General features: G+C 56.8%; 3 protein-coding genes across 6 annotated transcripts in view; 2 read left to right on the top strand and 1 right to left on the bottom strand.

Annotated features, from left to right (window-relative positions):
• rad51d (RAD51 paralog D) overlaps window positions 1-5,518 on the top strand; it is a 7,858-nt gene extending 2,340 nt beyond the window's left edge. Inside the window, exons 4-10 of one of the 3 annotated variants that reach the window (XM_086142282.1) lie at window positions 3,324-3,405; window positions 3,469-3,603; window positions 3,666-3,761; window positions 3,834-3,924; window positions 4,201-4,271; window positions 4,950-5,078; window positions 5,154-5,518. In XM_086142282.1, coding sequence (XP_085998408.1) covers window positions 3,324-3,405; window positions 3,469-3,603; window positions 3,666-3,761; window positions 3,834-3,924; window positions 4,201-4,271; window positions 4,950-5,078; window positions 5,154-5,243 — 694 coding nt within the window. In that variant the 3' untranslated portion in view covers window positions 5,244-5,518. Of the gene's footprint in view, window positions 1-3,323; window positions 3,406-3,468; window positions 3,604-3,665; window positions 3,925-4,200; window positions 4,272-4,949 lie in introns of all 3 variants that reach the window. The other 2 variants (XM_086142281.1, XM_086142280.1) reach the window with 2 other exon arrangements.
• On the bottom strand, window positions 5,516-12,539 carry lig3 (ligase III, DNA, ATP-dependent). The gene is made up of 21 exons (XM_086142279.1): window positions 12,454-12,539; window positions 11,084-11,652; window positions 10,723-10,851; window positions 10,276-10,509; window positions 10,050-10,201; window positions 9,790-9,956; window positions 9,632-9,709; window positions 9,380-9,548; window positions 9,140-9,295; window positions 8,646-8,777; window positions 8,480-8,559; window positions 8,323-8,410; window positions 8,167-8,244; window positions 7,963-8,086; window positions 7,541-7,683; window positions 7,343-7,417; window positions 7,093-7,239; window positions 6,806-6,947; window positions 6,545-6,624; window positions 6,399-6,461; window positions 5,516-5,988 (listed from the first exon to the last, which is right to left on the bottom strand). Exons 2-21 carry the CDS (start codon window positions 11,622-11,624, stop codon window positions 5,755-5,757), a joined length of 3,012 nt encoding a protein of 1,003 aa, XP_085998405.1. The 5' UTR covers window positions 11,625-11,652; window positions 12,454-12,539; the 3' UTR covers window positions 5,516-5,754.
• Window positions 12,540-13,570: 1,031 nt separating this feature from the next.
• Window positions 13,571-20,729, top strand: tmem248 (transmembrane protein 248). 2 transcript variants are annotated; one of them, XM_086142283.1, is made up of 7 exons: window positions 13,571-13,984; window positions 15,349-15,507; window positions 16,612-16,897; window positions 17,676-17,826; window positions 18,613-18,796; window positions 19,260-19,441; window positions 20,188-20,729. In XM_086142283.1, exons 1-7 carry the CDS (start codon window positions 13,982-13,984, stop codon window positions 20,243-20,245), a joined length of 1,023 nt encoding a protein of 340 aa, XP_085998409.1. In that variant the 5' UTR covers window positions 13,571-13,981; the 3' UTR covers window positions 20,246-20,729. The 2 variants fall into 2 exon arrangements, with proteins under 2 accessions (XP_085998409.1, XP_085998410.1); XM_086142284.1 differs by having other exon boundaries at window positions 13,572-13,984; window positions 19,260-19,403.
• Window positions 20,730-22,159: the final 1,430 nt, after the last annotated feature.

Here is a 22,159-nt window from a genome sequence, read left to right as displayed (position 1 = left end):
TTCACTGTACACCGTGTACTACTGTATACTTCATAATACACTCTGTACTACTATATACTTCATTGTACACATGTACCACTGCATACATCATGTACATGTGTACTACTGCATACGTCATTGTACACATGTACTACTGCATACTTCATTTTACACGTGTACTACTGCATACTTCATTTTACACATGTACTACTGCATACTTCATTTTACACCGTGCACCACTGAATACTCAATAATGTATTGTGTACTACTGCATACTTCATTTTACACCATGTACTATTGCATACTTCATTGTACACATGTACTACTGTATACTTCATTTCACACCATGTACTACTGCATACTTCATTGTACACATGTACTACTGCATACTTCATTTCACACCATGTACTACTGCCTACTTCATTTCACACCATGTACTACTGCATACTTCATTTTACACCATGTACTACTGCATACTTCATTTTACACCATGTACTACTGCATACTTCATTTTACACCATGTACTACTGCATACTTCATTGTACACATGTACTACTGCATACTTCATTTCACACCATGTACTACTGCCTACTTCATTTCACACCATGTACTACTGCATACTTCATTTTACACCATGTACTACTGCATACTTCATTTTACACCATGTACTACTGCATACTTCATTGTACACGTGTACTACTGCATACTTCATTTTACACATGTACTACTGCATACTTCATTTTACACCGTGCACCACTGAATACTCCATAATGTATTGTGTACTACTGCATACTTCATTTTACACCATGTACTATTGCATACTTCATTGTACACATGTACTACTGTATACTTCATTTCACACCATGTACTACTGCATACTTCATTGTACACATGTACTACTGCATACTTCATTTCACACCATGTACTACTGCCTACTTCATTTCACACCATGTACTACTGCATACTTCATTTTACACCATGTACTACTGCATACTTCATTGTACACGTGTACTACTGCCTACTTCATTTCACACCATGTACTATTGCATACTTCATTGTACACATGTACTACTGCATACTTCATTTCACACCATGTACTACTGCGTACTTCATTTCACACCATGTACTACTACATACTTCTTTTTACACCTTGCACTACTGAATACTCCATAATATATTGTGTACTACTTCATACTTCATTGTACACGTGTACTACTGCATACTTCATTTCACACCATGTACTACTGCATACTTCATTGTACACATGTACTACTGCATACTTCATTTTACACCATGTACTACTGCATACTTCTTTTTACACCTTGTGCTACTGAATACTCCATAATATATTGTATACTACTGCATACTCCATAATACACCGTGCACTACTGCATATTTCATGAAACACTTGACACTACTCCTGGGTACCACATGATCTTAAATACTGCGTACTGAGATGTATTTGTACATGTACTGCTGGCACTCGCCGCCTGGTGTTGAGATGTTGCTCCTGCTCAGACGGTCCATGTTGCATCAGTCAGATGATGCTGTGGAGGTTCCGCTCCTCCCAGGCCCGGCCGAGGAGCAGCGCTGAGTGAATTATGTTGTCCGACTTCCTGCTGTCGGTGATTCTTCATACTAACAGGCCCGAGAGAGTGTGTGTGTGTGTGTGTGTGTGATGACACTGATAGTGTGTGTAAACTGCATGTGATGAAGTGATAAAAGGCCTGCGGTCAAATGGACTCATTGGAAATTGTTTTCTGTCTAAACGTCAACAAGACTCCCGCTCTGCTCCCCTGGAGGAGGCCAGGTGTTTGGAGAGAACAGGTCTTTGTAGTTTGCAGAATTTTAGCCTGGGTTGAAGCTAACCCTTAGCTTTGGGCTGTCTGTGTGCTAACTGTTAGCACTTAGCTTCGTGAAAGCTAACATGTGGCTTTCACAAACGGTTACTTGATAATGGCAATGGTTACTTGATACTTCATGTTAGCACTGGGGATACCAGATGCTAAGTCTTAGCACTGGGCTTACTGAAAGCTAAATGGTTAGCATTGGGGTTACTTAATGTGAAATGTTAGCACTGCGCTACCTGAACACCGATACTCCGGCCTTACTGAAAGCTAAGTTAGCATTCGAGTTACTTTGTGCAAACTGTGCTGAAAGCCACTACTAGGAATTTGGCTTACTTGAAGCTAAATTATAGCACAGAGCTTCTTCAAGTTAAATACTAGCACAGGGTTTCTTTAATGCAAAATGTTAGTGCAGGGCTTCTTCAAGCTAAATGTTAGCACAAAGCCTCTTCAATGCTAAGTGTTAGCACAGAGCTTCTTCAAGCTAAATACTAGCACAAACCTTCTTTAATGCAAAATGTTCTGTCGGAGCTTCTTCGAGCTAAATGGTAGCATAGAGCCTCTTTAATGCTAAATAATAGCACAGAGCCTTTTTAATGCTAAATGTTAGCACATAGCGTCTTCTAGTTAAATGTTAGCTCAGAGTTTCTTTATGCTAAATGTTAGCACAGAGCTTTTTTAATCCTAAATGTTAGCACATAGCTTCTAAAAGCTAAATGTTCACACGTAGCTTCTTGAATGCAAAATGTCCGTACAGAGCTTCTTCAAGCTAAATGTTAGCACAGAGCTTCTTTCAAGTTAAATGATAGCACAGAGGTTTTTTATCCTAAATATCAGCACATAGCTTATTTCAGCTAAATGTTAGCACAGACCTTCTTTAATGCTAAATATTAGCACAGAGCTGTTTTAATGTGACATGTTTAATACATAGCCTCTTCTAGCTAAATGTTAGCACAGAGTTTCTTTAATGCCAAATGTTAGCGCATAGCTTCTTCATGGTAAATGTTAGCACAAAAGTTCTATATGCTCAATGTTAGCACAGAGCTTCTTCAAAGAAATACTAGAACAGAGCTTCTTCAGTGCTAACTGTTAGCGCAGAGCTTTTTTAATTCTAAATGTTAGCACAGAGCTTCTTCAAGCTAAATGTTAGCACGGAGCTTCTTTCATGCAAAATGGTTGTACAGAGCTTTTTTCAAGCTAGATGTTAGCACAGAGCTTCTTTTGAGCTAAATGTTAGCACATAGCTTCTTCTAGCTAAATGTTAGCACAGAGGTTTTTAAATGCTAAATGTTAGCACAGAGCTTCTATCCAGCTAAGAGTTAGCATGGGGTAGCCTGCCGCCCAGGTGCAGCCGTGCCATCAGGGTCGGCAGATGTTCTGGGTCCGTCAGGGTCACAGCGATGGCTTCGGGTTCTCCTGGTCCTCCAGGGTCTGACGGGGTCTCGGAGCGTGAAGGTCCTGCAGGTTCCTGTCAGTAAGGGTTGTGTTCCGTTGCAGCCTGGACCTTCTCCTGGACTCGGGTCTGTACACCGGAGAGGTCACGGAGCTGGCGGGAGGTCCGGGCAGCGGGAAGTCCCAGGTGAGGGTTCTTCTGGTCCTCCGTCCACCAGAGAAGCTCCTCTGACCCTCCTCCTCCTGGCAGGTGTGCATGGGCGTGGCGGTGCAGGTGTCCCTCCACCTGAGGCAGAAGGTGGTGTACGTGGACACCTCGGGCGGCCTGAGCGCCGGACGCCTGCTGGAGATGCTGGGGAACCTGACGGAGAACGGAGAACGGCGGGTGAGTCGGCCGCAGAAGGTCCGCGCCGGAGAAGCGTGGTGAACCCAGCGTATGTTCTCCAGGCGGAGGCGCTGCAGAGGATCCACGTGGTTCGGGTCTTCGACGTCTTCTCGCTGCTGGACCGCCTGTACGAGCTGCGAGCCCACGGCCTCCTCGAGGTTCTGCCGCGCCTCCTTCCTCCTGCAGAAGCTCCTCCAGCCGCACCATCTCACCATCACCTCCCCTTGCAGGCCTGCGGCGCCGGCGGCTCCGTCAAGGCGCTGATCCTGGACTCGGCGTCGGCCGTGATGGTCCCCCTGCTGGGAGGGAAACACAGAGAAGGTCAGAGCGCTCGCACAACATCGTCCAGATCCACAACATCTGACACGGCAGTAGCCTGCAGGTTTGGAAACAAAGAACCAACCACCTGGAGATGTGGAGCCTCCATCAGACCAGCAGAAAGAATCCATGATTAGGATTGAAGTTAGTGAGCAATAAAGGGGCGTTAGTGGAACATCTCCAGAGGGGAGGACCTCCAGAAGATGCTCAGGACCTTCCTCCAGAAGACAGCAAGAGCTCTGAAGGGGACCAGATTATAATCCCTCCCTGTTCCCTCAGGCATGGCCTTGATGGTCCAGGTGGGGAACCTCCTCAAAACCATGTCTAAGGACTTCAACATGGCCGTCCTGGTGAGACACACACACACACACACACACACACACACACACACACACACACACACACACACACACACACACACACACACAGATTACAGTAGATTATCCCCGGGAGGTCTGAAGTGAATTTGGAGTCAGTAGATTTTGTGTCCAATTCACTTTAAACTGTAAAACTTTATTCCAGTAAACACTTTTAATCCCTATGGGATAAAATTTGTAATCTGAAGACAGCATAGTCCGTCTTGTTGCCATGGAAACCAGTAGCGACCGGGATTATTGTCTTTCATCCAAGGATTTGCAGTTCTCAGATTTTCCTTTTTAATTTCAAAATCAAAGTCCTCACTGTGTTAATCCCGTATTTCTGGTTTTAAACCTTTTAAATCTGACAGATTATCAGACCCGAGGTTCATCCTCATCTCCTCCCTTCATGCTCACTGAACAATGTAAGATAATGTGGGATTATAATTTCAGAGAATCTGGGATTATGAGGTCAAATATTTAAAAAGTATGACATCAGACATTCTGGGATTATTGAATCCGATTATCTGGGATTATGGCGTGAGGTGTTCCCCTGCGATCGGATTTAAAGGGTCAATCTGAACTTTTTCAAAATCCAGTCTCAGATTATTTCCCTCAGTTTGGTGAACATGTGACTATAATCTGTGTGTGTCGCTCTGCCCCGTCTCCCAGGTGACCAACCATGTGACCCGGAGCGCCGGTGGCGTGCAGCCGGGCCTGGGTCTGGTCTGGAGCCACGTCCCCAGGACCCGGGTCCTGCTGGACCGGGACCGGGCCACACTCAGCAAGTCCTCCAGGCGGGTGGGAACTTCTTCCTGGATGCAGACAGACCATAACCTCCTTGAGAACCTTCCTAACCCTAATCCTGCCCCGCAGCCCTGCTCCCTCACCCAGAAGGTGGACCTGGCCTGGAGCTCGCGGGACGGCCCGTCGGCCAAGAGGAAGCTGGATCGGACCGAGTCCTGAAGAACCGGTCTGGAGGACACGCTCGGGTTCTGCACGAGGACCGTGACCTCCTGCCTCCCGGAACCCATCGCTGGTTCTCCTTCACGGACCCAAAGGTTTTAATCGTCCAAGGAGTTCTTCTGAGCTCTCCGGCCGGCTTCTGATCCAAAGACCCTCAAGGAGGCCACGGACCATCAGGTGGACCAGACCTCCTTCCATGCCACAATCATCTGATGATCTGATTGGCTGAAGGGGGCGCTCACGTTCCACTGGGATTAAAGGGCACGGCAGCAGATTAGACAGAGCTCTTTATTATCTTCAGTGTGTGTGTGTGTGTGTGTGTGTTCGCGCTGGTGGTCTCCAGGTAGTTCTTCTTCCTCTCCTGCAGCGTGGGGCAGGTGTGGGACGGAGTCCCGCCCCCCTGTCCTGGGGGGCGGAGCCTCCGGCCCCGGCTCCGCCTCCAGGTGCGGAGACGTGCGATGCGGCGCCCCCAGCTGGGCGGGGCTAGCAGGTCGGTGCTAGCGCGGCGCGGCTAGCAGGGCGGGACCAGTCGCCTCTTGCGGATGCATTCCCAGATCCAGCGGGAGGAGACCGAGAGCGCCTGGCCGTCCCCCCCCGCCTCCCCCAGCGTGTGCGTAGCGGCGGCGGCGTCGTACTCGGGCACCAGGTCGCCGTCGTACGCCAGGAAGTAGCGGCGCAGCTTGTGGAAGTCCTGGACGGAGACGGGCAGGTGGAGCTTCACGCCGCTGAAGATGTCCAGCAGCGTCTGCGGGAAGACACGGGTCTCAGCCTCACCGAGGTAGGGGTTTCTCAGTTGCCATGGTAACCAGCCCCCGGCCAGGATGCCGGCGTCGGTGCGGACGACAAATTAAAGATCGGGGAGGCGTTTCCCGCCCGGCCTGCCCGTGCGCCTGTTGCCACGGTAACGTGACGCCGGAGCCCAAGGATCCCGGCTTAAAGGCCGGAGCGGCGGGTCGGGACTCGTCACCATGGCGACCAGGCATGCAGGGGAGAACGCGGAGAGAACAAACAAACAAGCAGGCAGGCGAAAACATGGAGTTTTGAAGGACATGATCTTCCTGCCCGTGTTTGCAGGAGAACCCAGCGTTCTCCAGAGGAGCGTTCTCCAGAGAACCCCACGGCGGCTCTGACTGACACCACAGGAGAACGTCTGACCTTCTCGCTCCTCGGGGCCTCGGCCGTCTGCCCGTTGCTATGGACGCCGTCGCTCTTCTTCACCTGCGGAGAGGCGGCCCGGCCGGTCAGCGCTGTGCTAATGCTAATGCTAATGCTAAGGCGGACGTCAGCAGAAGGTGCGGTACCTTCTTGGCGGGGGGGCCGGGGGGGCCCGGGGTCCGGGGCTTGGACTTCACCGTCCTGGGCTGGACCGGACCCACTGCATCTGAGGACAAGGATGACATCGTCACCGGGACGGCGAGGAGAGTCGAGATGTTCGACACTTTCCTGAAACCCGATCGACCTCCGGTCTCCCGGTGGAGACCAGATGGAGAACGTTTCCTCAAATCTCACTCAAGTGAAGCCCCTCTGAGCTCTGGAGACCTGACCCAGCAGAAGAGACTCACCCGTCTTCTTGGGGGCGGCGCCCCCTCTGGCCGGGGGCGACGGCGAGCTGCCGCCGCTGTCCCCGCCGGACGAGTCCTTGTCAGCAGAAGGTCCCGCCGTCACCTTGAAGTCACAGTTCTCCTTGGAGATACGGAAGAGCTCCTGGCAGGGAGAAGACAGGGAGAAGCTTCAGGCCTCCAGGTGTGAGGAACAACCCTCGGGGAGCCCGTCAGGAGCCGGGAACCAGCAGGGAGACACGAGTGGCGTGGACGGTCTGGCAGTGGCGGCGGCGGCGGCGGCGGCGCACCCTCAGCTGCGGCAGGTTGGTGGCGCTCTTCCAGTCCTTGTCGTCACGGATACGGGTCATCCTGGGGAAGCGGATGGAGATCCCGTCCGCCGTGTGCATCTCCGACTTGGAGAACTCGGCGCCGGTGATCTCCCACACGGGGGCTTGCTAGGACACCGAGGAGGAACCCGTGAGAACCTGAACCCCCGCAGGAAGTCCATGATGGACTTTCAAAATAAAAGCATCTCAGCCTCTGCTGGGAGAAGCTCACCTCAGGGTTCCTGATGATGAAGTCTGGGTAGTAGTTCTTGATGATCTTCAGCCAGCCGGGGATCTTACTGGGGTCCTGCACACACACACACACACACACACACACACACACACACATACACACATACACACACCAGGAGTCAGTGCGTGGACCTCCAGCAGCAGAGAGGATCTTCTGGGTAGGTTCTCCAGGTGGGACCTTGCTGATCTTGACCACGTCCAGCTCCTTCTGCAGGCGGGCCAGCATGGCGTCGTCGTAGCCGCCGGAGCACTTGGTGACGGTGCACCACTTCCTGGAGTCGGGGTCGAAGCAGCCCATCAGGAAGCTGGACATGATGCCTCCTGGTGGACGGAGGAGGACCCGGCATCAGGACAGGTACCCTGGTCCTTCTGAGAACTTCAACTGCAGGTTCCTGTGTTCTCTGCACTCGCTAGCCTCAGCTGTCTAACATCTGATGGTATCTGCCTGCTTCAGGAGGTTTAAGCTCAGTCTGAAGCACAAAGTATCTTCAGAGTGTCTAAGTGCAGTTCCTCCTCCTGCAGCAGCAAGGAGATGAGGAGATGTGTGATCATCTAGACTACTGGACTCTGCCCCCCCGCAGACCCGGGTTCTCCACAGACCGTTGGAGCCCTTCCCGTAGAAGGCCCCCAGCACCACCAGGTCCGCCGTGTCGGCCATGGCTCCCTCGTTCAGGTAGTCCTTCTTCACCTTCAGCCAGTGGCGCTTCCCCGGTTCGTAGGAGCCCTGAGACACACGGCGCCGTGTGGGTCGTCATGGCAACACGGGATGTGGCGGCGGCGGCGACGCGGCGGCCGAAGACCCACCTTCACGTCCTTCAGCACCAGGCCCTCCAGACCCTCCCTGATCACTCGGGTGATCATGTCCGCCAGATCCCCCGCCCTCTGGAACACACACCGGGACACGTTGGCCGGACCCGGACCCGGACCCGGATCACGTCGACGATCGGGACCCGGTCTTACCGTCACGTGCTTCATCTCGGAGAACAGGATCCTGTTGGGAACCACCACCATGTTGTCGTGAAGGAACTTCCTGCGCTCGCTCAGAGGCCTGAGAGGAGGAGGGAGGAGTCAGCGAGCGTCGCCGCCTCGGGACTACAAACATGGCGGACGGCCTCACCTCTCCATCAGACTGACGCCGTTGAAGAAGATGCAGTCGAAGACGAAGAGGCAGACGTTGGCGTCCTGGAAGGCCGCTTTCTGAGGAGGAACCGCAGCCGGACGGGTCAGGGACCGAACCGAGGCGTCGGAGAACGGCGTGGGCGGGACGAGCTCGCCGCGCTCACCTTGTGCACGCCCAGCGTCCCGAAGGGCAGCGGCTTGCTGGTCTTGGTGTCGATGAGGAGGACCTCGGCGTCCAGGATCATGCTGTGTCCTCCAGGGAAGGCCTTGGGGATGTACTCCTTGAAGTGGGCCACCTGCGGGACGCAGGACACAGCAGAACCACCATCGGCCCGACGTCCTCCAAGCCTCCGCCTTCGCTCGGACCGGAAACTGACCGAGCACCGGGTCGAACCGTGCGCTCTTCGCTAACGAGCAGGGGATTAATTAACACCCTGCTCGTTACTTCCCCTCTGAACACCAAGAAAACGTCCAGGCCTCGATGTGCTTCTCTGAAGGAGCAGGTTCTCCAGAAGGTGTGAGGCCTGCTCGCTGGCCCCCTCTGGTGGACGGACAGGCGACGTTCTGTGGAACACCCGTGGTGTGTGTGTGTGTGTGTGTGTGTGTGTGTGTGTGTGTGTGTGTGTGTGTGTGTGTGTGTGTGTGTGTTCGTACTGACTTTGTGAGGCAGGACGGGCTTGAGGCTGCGGCTGAAGTAGCTGAAGGTGTCTCCGTTCTTGTGGACCTGGACTCGCTCGCCGTCGTACTTGATCTCGGAGAACATGCCGTTGGGACACTTCTTCATGGCGTACTCCACCGACTTGCAGGCCTCCGCCTGAAACCAGAAGAGCCAGAAGAGCATCCGACCCGGTTCCGAGCGGCGGTCGGTCCTCTCGGGGCCGGAGGAGGCGGAGCTCACCAGCATGGGCTGGACGGGGGTCATGAGCGAGGCCTCCACGGTCAGGAGCTTCCTGGGACCTGAGCCGCCGGACGCCTCCTGCTGGTTCCTCAGCACCCGCTCAATCACGTCTCCCAGGTTGCGGGAGGCCTTGAAGGCGTCGTAGGCGTTGGGATCCACGGCGTCCAACCTGAAGGACATACATGAGGAAAAGAAGGTTCCGGGCCGCCCGGCACTCGCGGCGCCGGAGACACGCCGCGCGCCGACACTCACACGTGCTTGGCTCCGGCGTTCATCTTCAGGTCGTGCTTGATGAGGCGGATGATGCACTTGAGGTCGTTGCTGGTGCACCTGCGGAGGAGAGCCGGGAGACATCTGGATGAACATCTCCGCTCGGAGCTCCCGGGACCCGTGATTGAGCGGCGCCTTACTTCTTGGCGATGTCCTCCAGCTCGCTCTGCTGCTCGTCCTCCTTGGTGAGCTGGGCCAGGCGGGTCAGCGAGGCGTCCACCTCCTGGATGGTGAGCAGGCTCTTGGCCGACGGCGGGAAGGACTTGCTCTCGTCGAAGAACATCCTCACCGTCTCCGAGACGTCGCCCTGCAAGGCAAAGGGCCGGACCTTCAGCGGAGGAGGGCCGGGAAGCGGGTTCCGAGCTCCTAGGCGGAAAGGTGGGAGGGGGAAGACCCGGACCTGCTCCAGGTCCCGCACCATGTCGTCCTGGTTGCACTTGAAGATGCGGCTGAAGAGCTTGACGATCTGCTTGTCGTTGAGGTTGTAGACACTCTTCACCACGCCGGGCAGCAGCAGCTTCACCGTCAGGAACAGGTTCCCGTGGAACTTGTCTGAGAACGGAGAAGATCCGTGAGCCGGGGCGGACCGGAACCCGGAGCGAAGGTCCTCGAGCGGGTCCGCCGACCTCCGCCGGTCCCCTTCTTCAGGAACTTCTCGATGATCTGCGTCTTGACGTTGTAGCTGCTGTTCTCGGCCACGGCGGCGCAGAGCTTCCTGAACTCCCTGAGGAGGCAGTCCTTGTGCTGCGGGTCACACAGCTGCGACGCCAGCACGCCGCCCTGCACCGCCGCCGCCGCCGCCGCCGGGGACGGAGACGGAGAAGAAGATGACGAAGACGTCGAGCCGCCGGCCTTCGCAGCTGGAGAGACAGGGAGACGGGACCGACCTGAGAACTTCAAGTGACCGACGGACCGGGCCTCAGAACCTCCTCCAGACGGCTGGATCGGGGGCCCTCGGTCCCCTCGGACCTTCTCCTCGGGGGACACAGATGATCCCGGTCTTCTCGAGGGGCCTCGGGTTCGGAGGAGGACCGTTCTCCACCACGTCTCCCACGGACCGCCCTGGATCTCACCTGTGAAGCCGGAGAACTTGCGCGGAGCGTTGACGGACGGGTCGGCGGGCGGAGACATCAGCGAGCCGCCGGCGCTCAGCTTGGCCTGGACCTTCTTCTTGGGACTGGCGTTGACTTTGGCCATCAGGTCTGAGAAGGACAACGTGAGACGCCGGTGAGGGCGTGATCACACCTCCATGGTCCTCCAGGAGGAGGGTCCTCCTGTCTGCACCTCCGTCTGGCTTCATCCAGGGACAAACACTGGGGGCGAGGCTTAGACTGGCCTGAGAGCCCAGCAGTACCAGACCTTCTCCTGGTGGTTGTGAGGAACCCGTCCTCCAGGAGGACGCCCACCTGGTTCGGGGACCTCGCGGCCTCTCACCTGACACGTGTTTGTTGATGAGCTCCTTGTCCTCGTCCTGCAGCTCCTCCCAGCCCTCCAGCTCCGTGATGTCCTCGATCTTCTTGGTGGTGGCCCTGGCCCTCTCCAGCTTCTCGAAGATGCACTTCACGTGGTACCACTCCTTCATCTCGCCCGCGGACTCGCTGAAGGGGTTGGGCACGATCTTCCCGATCCGCACGATCCCCTTCTGGATCTTGTCCTTGCACTTCTTGCACCCCGCCGTGCCTCGCTTGGCGTACTCCACCAGGAACCTCTGCTCCGCCATCTCCGGCTGTGCGGAGGAGCCTCCACCGAGGACCGGCTGGACGAGGAGGTGCGGGAGGAGACGCCGCGGACGCGCTGCCGAGGGGAGACGGACGCCTTCCCGAGAGAGGACGGACGGATGGCGAAGCTGAAAGCGGGACAACGAAGAGGAGGCTCTGCGTTCGGTAAACGTCTGAGGGTCCCTCGGAAGGAACCAACGACCAGGAAGGAGGCCGGCGTTGAAGGACTTCTGAGCCAAGGAGCGCAGCCTCAGCATCTACGTCTGACCCCAGAGGAGGGTGGACCTGCAGGGAAAGTCAAAGGCTGGTGTGAACGTCATCCGGAGAAGAGACAAAGACAGGCAGTCCACGTGTCTCCGGTCCTGGGCTCTGCTGCCAGGTCTGGACAGGTACTTCTAGATCGCATCCTGTCTGAGGAGAAACACCTCCACGCTGTCGGAGGCGCGACACCTGTCAATCACACGGACACCTGTCAATCACACGGACACCTGTCAATCACACGGACACCTGTCAATCAGACGGACACCTGTCAATCACACAGACACTTGTCAATCACACAGGGCGGGAGAGAAGCTGGGAGAAGCTGGGACACGACCAGGAACCTCCTACTGGAAGTGTATCCTCGCCAAAACACACACAGCTCCCCTGCGGCCCCGAACCTCAGCCGGAACCAGTCATGTGACGTTCAGAGACGTCACATGACTGGTTCTGGGTCGGCGGTTCCGGCTGCCGGAGCCTCCCGCCCCCCGAGGCTAAGCTAGCACCGGCTACAAGCTGCACCCCCAGCACAAAGAGAGGGGCAACGTCTGGACTACAAAAGGGCACATTGTGGTCCAGAAGAGACTCCGGCTGCACCGTGGAACGCACGCCAGTCCCGCCGTGCGTGTGACGTGGACGGGCTGACACGGAGGCAGGCGAAAGGCTAGCTCCTCTGCTAGCTAGTGTTGGCATAGCCGTCCATGCTCCACACAACCTCACTCTCTCTCGCTCTCTCTCGCTCACACACACGCACACCGGCCGTCGGCCGCCAAACTACGACAGAACCGGGCCGCCGTGCCGGTCAGGCCCACTGGACCGGGACGGTACCTGGGATCCGTTGAATCGAAGTAGAGACCGCGGAGTTAGACGCTGCTCCTCTTCATTGTTATTAGCTAGCGCTGGCTAACGTCAAGTTAGACAACGCCACCGCGACTCACTTCCGTTTTACCTCTACAAAATAAAGCGGATCCGCCGGAGAAGTGTGTACGAACGGAGGCGCGAGTCGACGTGAATCCGGTAAAATAACCCGTGGAGAAGCGGGTGTACCGGGGCCGAGCGGGAGGCGTCATACCGTCAACAGCAGGAGCCGCGGACAAATTGTGTCGAAAAACGAGAGGAGCGTGTTTCCGGTTCAGTCTGTCTTTCACACGTCGAACTTGACGTGGTGTTTATGCGTGGCTCGCTGCGCCGGCTCTGCACGCGCACACGCACACACGCACGGCACCAGGTGGCGATGACTCGGAAAAAGAAAGAATACACACATCTAGAGCTTCTTTGTAAGCAGGGAATCCTAAATAACTTGAGGGCCGTTTATATTTCACACACACACACACGCACACACACACGCACACACACACAGTCATAGATCCTGGGATCATGAAAATACGAGACATAACTTTAGTAAGGAGTCGGAAAAAAACAGGATCACATGATGAAATGATGGAATAGCTTTTATTGGTGGTGTATCAAGTTTTACAGGAACTGTGACAGAAAACCTCGCTGCGAGTTTTACTACAACGTTACCATAGCAACAGGATCACATTCCGAATGGTCCGGGTCTCCGCCGCGATACAACTTTATTCGGGATAAATAAAGTTGTACTTATTCTTATTCTTATTTGTGTAACGTAACAGAGCCATGACGCCGTGAACCGTCGTGGATTTTAGTCGTTGCGTCCTGAGGTAAACTTTTACTTCCTTTAGCTGACTCGTATTGTATTGAAACGGACCAGTTTAACCACAACTCCACCCATACATGTGTGATAACGCCGCCTGTGTGACACCAGGCAGGAACTGTAAATAAACATTGTTGTAATTCTTCTGGGTTTCTTTTCCTTCCCGAGGAGCGGCCGCCCGCCGTCCGCCCGCCGCCCGCCCTCCGTCTACGTTCGCGGCGTAGCGGTGGCGGCGGCGGCGGCCCGTTCCCGGCGTAGATGCTACGTGAATGGGGAGAAGGCGGCGCTGCGGCGCCTCCACTACGCAGTGCGGATACGCGGAGAAGTCAGCAGGGAGCAGCCTGACGCCTTCCAGCCGCCGTCCCGGACGCCCCGCTCGCCCGGACTCGTCTCATTGGAGCGGCCGCGGACGCCGGAGCCCAGAATGGGAAGGGACGCCTTCCCCCGCAGTGAAAGCCCGGCCGTCTGCATCGAACAGCGCCGTCCGCCGCCCCGCGGAGCCGCCGGGAGGGACTAGCTCCGCGGACCCGAACAAGCTAGCAGCAGCCAGCTAGCAGCTAGCTCAGCTCCGGAGCGACGCTAGCTCGGAGCGCCGCCGCCGCCGCCGCCGCTTCCTCCTCCTCCGCCGCCGCCGCGGCCTCCCCGCGCCACCCGCCACCAGCCGCCGACAACAACGGGAAAATGGTGAGAGAATCCGCCTCGGTTCCGACCCTCCATGTCGTCGCCGCTCGGTAAAACACGTCGTCCCGAAGACCTGTCCCCGGGTAGGGCGCTAGCTCGGCCGGGACAATGTTGACCCCTGGCCGGAAGCACCGGGTCCGCCGGTAAGGCCGCTCCTCGGAGCCGCCGTGACCCGGGACCTCCACGGGGACCAGGTGGATCCCGGGACTTTTAAAACTACTAGAGGACAGAAGGTCCCCCGGGTGGAGGAGCTGGACCTCCAGAGGTCAAAGGTGCAGAGGGCCTGAAGCTGGAGGTCCGGCATCTTCCAGGGTTGGTGTGTCACAGCTGAGGTGCCGACCGGAGGATCTCTGGAGGATCTGAAGGATCTCTCAAGGATCTCTGGAGGATCCCTGAAAGATCTCTGGAGGATCTCTGAAGGATCTCTGGGACCCGCAGTACATGCGTGGGGGGACTTTGGTCCTGGGTCAAGTGAAGGTCTGAGGTTCAATGCCTCAGGCCGCTTTCTCTGCTACTCAGGTCCTGCTCAAACACCAGGAGAGGAGTGTGTTTGACAAACAACACACCCTCTCAGCCCGTTCACACACACACACACACACACAATGTGAAGGTTCTATCAGAAGGCTGTTTTACTTTTTACTACAAGCGGCTTCATAGGGATGTTTTCCACACAAGCTGCGAGAACATAGTGTGAGAACCATGGGGCCTCCTCTTCCTCCTCGGATTCCTGCCAAACCAGACCAGAAGACGTGGAGATTCCGGTTCCAAACAGCTGGTCGGCCGGTTCTTCTCAGGAATGTCATCTCCTCTGGTCTGGGGACGCGCCGGGGAGAGCAGGTGTCCGGAGTGGAAAAACCTGAGGTCTTGGTCCGTTCGCCGTCAGACCTCCTCCTCTTCATGTGTGGGCCAGCAGAGTCTGAGCAGCGTCCAGGAGGTGCCTCCGTTCACCTTTGACCTCTCACACCTGTCCTCTCCGTGGATGAGAGTCATCCCTTCATCCAGACACACTCACACACCCGTCCGTGACCTCAGCATCTCCCCGGGACGTTCCTCAAAAGCACCTGAGAAGGCTCGGAGGAGCCGGGGAACCCAACCAGGAACACCTCTGCTCCTTCATGACCGCACAGAACCTGAGTGAGGGCTGCTACGTCTCCTCTGGACAGGGAACCTCAGGGTCAACCTGGAGAAGACCTTCTCACTGCGCTGCCATGGCAACGCAGGGTCAGGGAACGGAGATGAATGAATGAAGAGGTGCATCACTCTGTGTTTCTGTCACTAATGTCATCTTGATCTGTGTGTGTGTGTGTGTGTGTGTGTGTGTGTGTGTGTGTGTGTGTGTGTGTGTGTGTGTGTGCGCCTGCCTGCAGGTGTACCTGTTGAACCCCATCGAGAACCTGAGGAGCTACATCAACAACCGTCCGCCGCTGGTCATCTTCATGATCAGCATCAGCGCCGTGGCCATCGCCTTCCTGACCATCGGCTACTTCTTCAAGATCAAGGAGATCAAGAGTCCAGAGCTGACAGAGGTGGGACTTCAGCTGAGCATCTCACTGCTTCAGGTCTCACCCGTGTGTGAGCTGCACCTGAGGTGGAAGCCGGGACGCCCAGTTGACCCGGTGTTTTTATGTCCTGATCCGACCTTCATCCAACTGGACGCCGTCGCTGTTGAGAGGTGGTGTGTCGGGACGCCAGGCGGGTCGTAGACAACAACCAGAGCGCCGCGTCTGCCAGGTGTGACCTTCGGTCCGGGGTCAGGGGTCTCCTGCGGAGTCCACGGGCCGCAGTAGATGTCTGGATCATGGAGACCGGTGATAGGCAGGTCCAGGTCCCTGAAGTTCTCCCCGCTCAGGACTCAGCTGAGAGTCGGTTAGCATGCGAGCGAGTGTAAAGCTCAACTTTAGCCGCTTTGTGTTATCAATATTTTATGGATTTATTGACTCGGGATCGTTGAAGTTTCCGATCGACGATTCAGAATCAGAAACTCACGGTTCCTTGAAGTCCTGGAAGACAAGATCCCACGCCCACGCGTCTCCTCAGTCCACGGACGCAGCATGTGCGAGTGGATGAAGATGCCGCATGATGTTTCTGAACGTTTGGAGACCAGATGGTGGACGTCACGGCGGAAGCCAAGACGGCCTCGTGTTCCCCGGATCGCAGGCTGTTCACGGCCTCCTCCGGCAGCTCAGCGAAGACACGGTCATCCAACACAGCACGGTGGACGGGCCGCCGCTGAGCCCGGAGAGGAACCGCCAGAACTTAGCCGGATCTATCGGAGCCTCGTCCGCGGCACCGGTTCGGTCCAGTCCCTCCTAAAGATCCGAGGGAGGGAACGTGGAGGCGGAACGTGGCTGGTTCTTGTTGTGTTCTGGTGAGATGGTGGGTTTGCTAACCCTCACCTGGGTGGCTTGACCCGAATGCCTTCACAGAACCCGGCCTCTCACGACTAGTCCACTACGTCATGGTTGAAGGACTGCGGCGCGACACTCCTTCAGGTCCTACCCGTCATGGCTGGACCGCGAGAAGGTTCTCGCTAACGTCGGCCTTCTGGTGGACGGCCGCTGGTTCTGGTCCTGTTTTTCGCTGTGTTTGTTGAGCGTTGGAGGAGTTGACCTGCATCTTCTGCTTCCCAGGACTGGAACACCTTCCTGCTTCGCTTCAACGAGCTGGACCTCTGCGTGTCGGAGAATGAGACCATCAAGCACGGCCTCAACGAGTCCACCGTGCCCGACAGCACGGCGGCCAGCGGCCAGGCCCGGCCCGGCACCCAGGCGCCGCTCCTCCTGGAGGACCCGGGGCCCATCAACATCTCGGTGCCCATCACCCTGACCCTGGACCCCCAGCGGCCCTTCGGAGGCTACTCCCGCAACATCACCCACCTGTACGCCTCCGTGCTGGGCCAGCAGCTCGGCCTGTCCGGTAGGTCCTCCCGACCCCTGGCCTACACCACGGGTTGAGCTGCGTGGACGTCACGTGCATTGATTATTGCTTAAGTATGACATCGCAGTGAAGGTGGTGGCTGGCACAGATCGGCAGGTGGCTTCGACCAGTCAGAGGTCTGCGGCGTCCCGCTGGTTCACTTCTCCTTCAGCAGGAAAGTCAATAAGAGGTTGTTTGACAAGATCTGAAAGGCCCTTCCGCTCCAGGAAGTACAAAGTACTGCTGCGACTCCTGGTCGTACAGAGTCCCCTTGAAATCGAGCTAGTACAAAGTACAGCTACAACTCCAAGCACTACTCAGTACTCCTGGAACTCAGACGTACAAAGTAACCCTGGAGCCCCGGGTTGAACAAAATACTTGTGGGGCTCCTGGTAGTACAAAGTACTGCAGGAACTCCAGGCGCTACAAAGTACTCCTGGGACTCAGGGAAGTACAAAATTTACCCCTGGAGCTCCAGGTTGTACAAAGTACTTCTGAGACTCCTGGTAGTACAAAGTACTGCTGGAACGACGGGTGGTACGCGGCACACCTGGGACCCAGGGAACTACAAAGTACCCCTGGAACTCTGGGTTGTACACAGTACCTCTGGCATTCCTGGTAGTACAAAGTACTTCTGGGACTCCGGGGGGTTTGGGTGTGTCTTTGGGAAAACACCGACAGAACAGCAGGGGACGCGTGATCTCCGACAAGACCTGTCCACGGGGGGTCCCTGCCTGCTGCTGAGGAGGTTCTTGATGGTGGTGATCCTGTGTTCCAGGGCGGGAGGCCCAGGAGGAGATCAACATCACCTTCACCCTGCCTGCGTCCTGGAACTCTGACGACTGCCTGCTGCACGGACACTGCGAGCAGGTGGTGCTCAGCACCTGCATGACCATCACTGCCGCCAGCAGCGTCTTCCCCGTCACAGTGTGAGTGAACACACACACACACACACACACACACACACACACACACACACACACACACACACACACACACACACACACACACACACACACAGAGTCGGCCAAGGTGTGGTATTAACTGAGTGTTGCAGGAGCTGCTGGGAAATGTAGGACTGCCAGGTTCCTCCTTCAGCGATGTTGTCCCCGTCTTGTGTTTGGCCTCCTGCTGGCCTCCTGCACAGGGATGCTGTCCAGCTGAGGAAGCTCCAAACCATCTCACCTTATCTGACCATGACTTAGAAAAGGATTGGTTGGTTGATTTTGAAGAGTGAGTGAACGCAGCTCTTGCTCAGAAGGAAGGGGCGGTGCTTTGCACCTCGTTTGACAAGCATTGTTCTTCTTCTCTGTGGTCTCCTGATGTCCGAGCTGTCCTCTGGTTGGTCCTCGTCCTCCTCAGGAGGTGCGGGCGGGATCTCCGGTGGTAAACCTCGCTCCACGCAGGCAGGGTTCCACCGGCGAGGAAGAGACGGCAGCGAAGAACCCGTGGTTGTCGGAGTGATCTCCTATGGGTTCTCCTCCCCTGTCTTGAAGGTGGTTTCTGTCCATCTGCAGGTCAGGTCTAGATGGTGGTCCAGGTTCCTCCTCATTCCACCGTGCAGTCAGAGAGGTTTATGAGGGCTGAAGGTCTGGTCCAGACAGTTTATGGCTCATTTCCTGCAGGAAGAAGTGAGCCGGCTCGGGTTCTCCGATGGAACCCAAAGGGTTCCTCTGTTTGTTCCGCGCCCGTCAGCAGCCGTTGTGTGTCTGCAGGCAGCCGCCCCACTGCGTGCCGGAGACCTACACCAACGCCACCTCCTGGTACAAGGTGTTCACCACCGTCCGAGACCCGGACACCAAGTACAGCCAGGACTACAACCCTTTCTGGTGCTACAAAGGAGCCGTGGGGAAGGTCTACCACGCCCTCAACCCCAAGCTGAGCGTCATCGTGCCCGACGTGAGTCGCCGCCGCCGCCGCCTCCTCGCCGGACCTGAGGTTCTAAGGGATGAACCGGCAGCTTCTGTCTTCTCATAGGTTCCACGTAGAACCATCTACCGCAGGTTTAGGCCTCTCAGAGTGTTGGCACCTGGGGCTCCGGCCGTGGGTTTGATCTTCAGCCCGGCTCCTGTTAGTTGTTTGAGGTCCGGCGCTGATAGAAAGCAGAGGCATGAAGGTCCGCCGCTCATCTGGAGGTCATTCGGAGCGTGACGGCTCCGAATGACCTCCAGATGTGGCCTCTGCAGATGATGTGCAGGAGAAGCGTGGGTTCGAGGGCTCCAGAGCCCAAAGCACTTCTGAGAAGCGCTGCAGAAACCAATAATGCTCAAATCTGGAACGGCTCACCGGGCTTCAGGATAGGAAATGGTGGGATCTTCGGGTCGGACCCTCGCCTCCTCTGACCCGCCTCCTCTCTCCGCAGGACGACCGCTCCCTCATCAACCTCCACCTGATGCACACCAGCTACTTCCTGTTTGTCATGGTCATCACCATGTTCTGCTACGCCGTCATCAAGGGGAGGCCCGGCAAAGTTCGGCAAGCCAGCCCCGACTTCTTCCCCGAGAAGGTACACCAGACCGCAGCGGTGCTTTACACCATGAGCAGGTAGTTTCAGCCGAGTTCTGGCCGCCCCGGCGCCGGTCCCGGTCCCGGACCGAGACCCGCCACTCCGCTGATTATCTGCTTCTCCTTTCCACGGGGGGGGGGGGCCTTCTTTCTGCCTGCAGCCTCTGAGGTTCAGATGCTTCTGACGCCGCTTCACCTGACGCTCTCCTGTCTCCCGGGCAACAAGCTGCAGGGCACCGCGGACCGGCGCCGGCTAGCTTAGGCTAGCTTAGGCTAGCTTAGGCTAGCCGGGCTCAGAGCATCATGAGCCCTCCTGCGGCCGCTGGCCTGCATTTCAAAGGAAAACACGTTTTTGATTTAGTATTTTTCCATTTGTGTGCCTGGAGCTGCATTCTGGGGCAGCGTCTGCAAAAGAAAGGCCGAAGAACGCGGCTTCTACCGCCGGCCTGTGTCGGCCAGGCGGAGCCTCTCGCGGGCCGGTCCGGTACCGGGGTCAGACCCCCGACCCGGTTCGACAGCTGCAGACTGTTGACCCGTTTCCGTGACGACGCAGCCGTCCCGCTCTTCGCCGCTCTTCCTAGGGTCGGCGCAGACGCGAGCGCAGCGCTTTCGAGGCCCGGTTCTGGAGACGGCCCCGGTTCCGAGGCCGCCCGGACCGCCCGCCCGAATCCGCAGCTCCGGGTCTGCGGCGACCGGCCGCTTCGCCAACCGATCATCCCGACCCGACCGTCGCCGCCCGGTCCGGCCCGAGCCGGTTCCCCCTGACGGGCTGTCTTGTGTTGCAGGTGGCGCTGTCAGAGGGTTAAGAAGTCCCCGGCGGTCTACGTCCGCACCGACCCGTAAGGCGGAGCCGCTCACAGAACCAGAATCAGTAGAACTTTCCCGTTGCCTCGTGGACCCGGACACTCACGAAGGGACACGCTCGCTCTGTGAACGCATTCTCCCCGCAGCGTTGGGCTTCTCCAACCAAAGATATCCAAGTGCCTGTATCTGTGGTGTACATATTTGTAGGGACGGAGAAGGTTCCTCCGCAGAACCTCCCGCCTTCGGTTTCTTCTCTGTCCTCCCGCTCCTCCTGCCACGTCCAGGACCCGCAGCGGCGCTCGCTTCGTCTCGCCTCCCGGGACTCTTTCCCCTCCTTCGTCTTCTGCGCCGGTCCGAGTTCCGACCTCCCGGCGCTCTCCTGCCGGCGGGAGGCGGAGCTTCTCGGAGGACGAGTCCCGCCCCCTTTGGTCGCCGCGCGTCCGTAGCGCTTCCACCGTCTCTGTCCATGATTTGCTTTGTGAAGGAAACTGGAAACTTTGGAAAATATGAGAGCGATCCAGAAGTGTGTGAGTGTCTGTTTGTGAGCCGCGGGACCTTCTCCTCAGAACCTTCTCCTCAGAACCTTCAACCAACGGCGTGGTCACGCAACGGCCACGGGCCGACGTTTAGCCGGACGCGAACATCTGGGAGGTCCTCGCCCCCACGAGTAGGTCCGAGGTCTTCTCCGTCCACCCTCCAGAGGTTCCCCACCTGGAAGACCATCGGACCTGCTGACGGTTCCGATCGGTGGTCATGGAGAAGGTCACGGAGAAGGTCCGAACAAAGAGAACTGAGAGTGAGTCCCATTGTTTTGTACAGAAGGAAGCCCCCCCCTCGACGCGCACACACACACACACACACACACACACACACACACACACACACACACACACACACACACACACACACACACACACACACACACCCAGATATCCACATGCAGTTTCTCCAGAACAGCAATGTTCTCTCCATCACATGGGTCTTCAAGAAGCAGGGTTCCAGGTGGACCAGAGTTGGAGCTGCTAGTGTAGATCGTGGTCCTCGACCGCCTCACATGGACGGGATGAAGATGTTCCAGGGTTCTCCGATCCAGACCTGGTTCCCACCTGGATGTCACTTTGGTCTCCCTTTGCTTCCGTCGTAGCGCCTGAAGAACGTGTTCAACAGTCAGGGAGAAACGAGGTTCCTCCAGGAAGCTTCACCTTCTGGTCTCCTGGTTTGGTTCTGTTCAGACACAATGTGAGATCAGGTGGAGAACCCAGAACCAACCAGCGGTCCATCGAAGCTAGGCTAGAGGATGGCTTCTGGAGATGTGTGAAGCCGTGGAGGACGGTCTTCTGGAGGACCTTCTCTGTCCTGAGCTCTGGTTCCTGCTTTGGAGCCTCCTGGTGGCGTCCTGAGGAACTCCAGAAGGAGAAGGTGGGAGGAGAAGCGAGGAGCCAGTGAGGAGCTCGCTGGGTCGCCCCGGCGACCAACCAAGATCCAGGGACCTTCGTCAGGAGGACGACGGCACCGGAGCAGGAGGTGGGGAGAACTTCAGGTAGAACCTTGGCTCCTCCCAGGTTCAGGGCCGGTCCAGACTCTAAGCTCCGCCCCCCTGCTAGAGACCTGCAGGTACCTTCTCTCACCGCCGCGAGAAGGTCCATCCATTGGTTTGTCCGACAGACACGCGTTGGGGGCGGGGCTTCACCGGACGCTCAGCTGTCAATCATCCAACTGCCACGCCTACGGACTCCTGTGGTGAACCTGCTGGACCCTCTGGACTGAAGCCGGAGAACCTCAGGAGAACACAGAGGACCCAGCGTTGGGTCTGAAGCTGCGAGGGGCCGGCCCTGACCTTTGACCTTCCCAGCCTTCTGTTTTGGAAACGACCAGGTGAATCTCCACGGAGACGTGTCGATCAATAAAGATGTTCGGTGCTCATCTACAGTCACTTGGGTTCTTCATCTTTAT

The sequence above is a fragment of the Fistularia commersonii genome, chromosome 35, assembly GCF_037954325.1.
Source record: "Fistularia commersonii isolate RoL2024-O1a breed Wild chromosome 35, RoL_Fcom_v1.0, whole genome shotgun sequence".
Lineage (NCBI taxonomy): Eukaryota > Metazoa > Chordata > Actinopteri > Syngnathiformes > Fistulariidae > Fistularia > Fistularia commersonii.
Note: the sequence above shows the minus strand (reverse complement) of the source record. Positions and strands in the feature narration are given on the sequence as shown.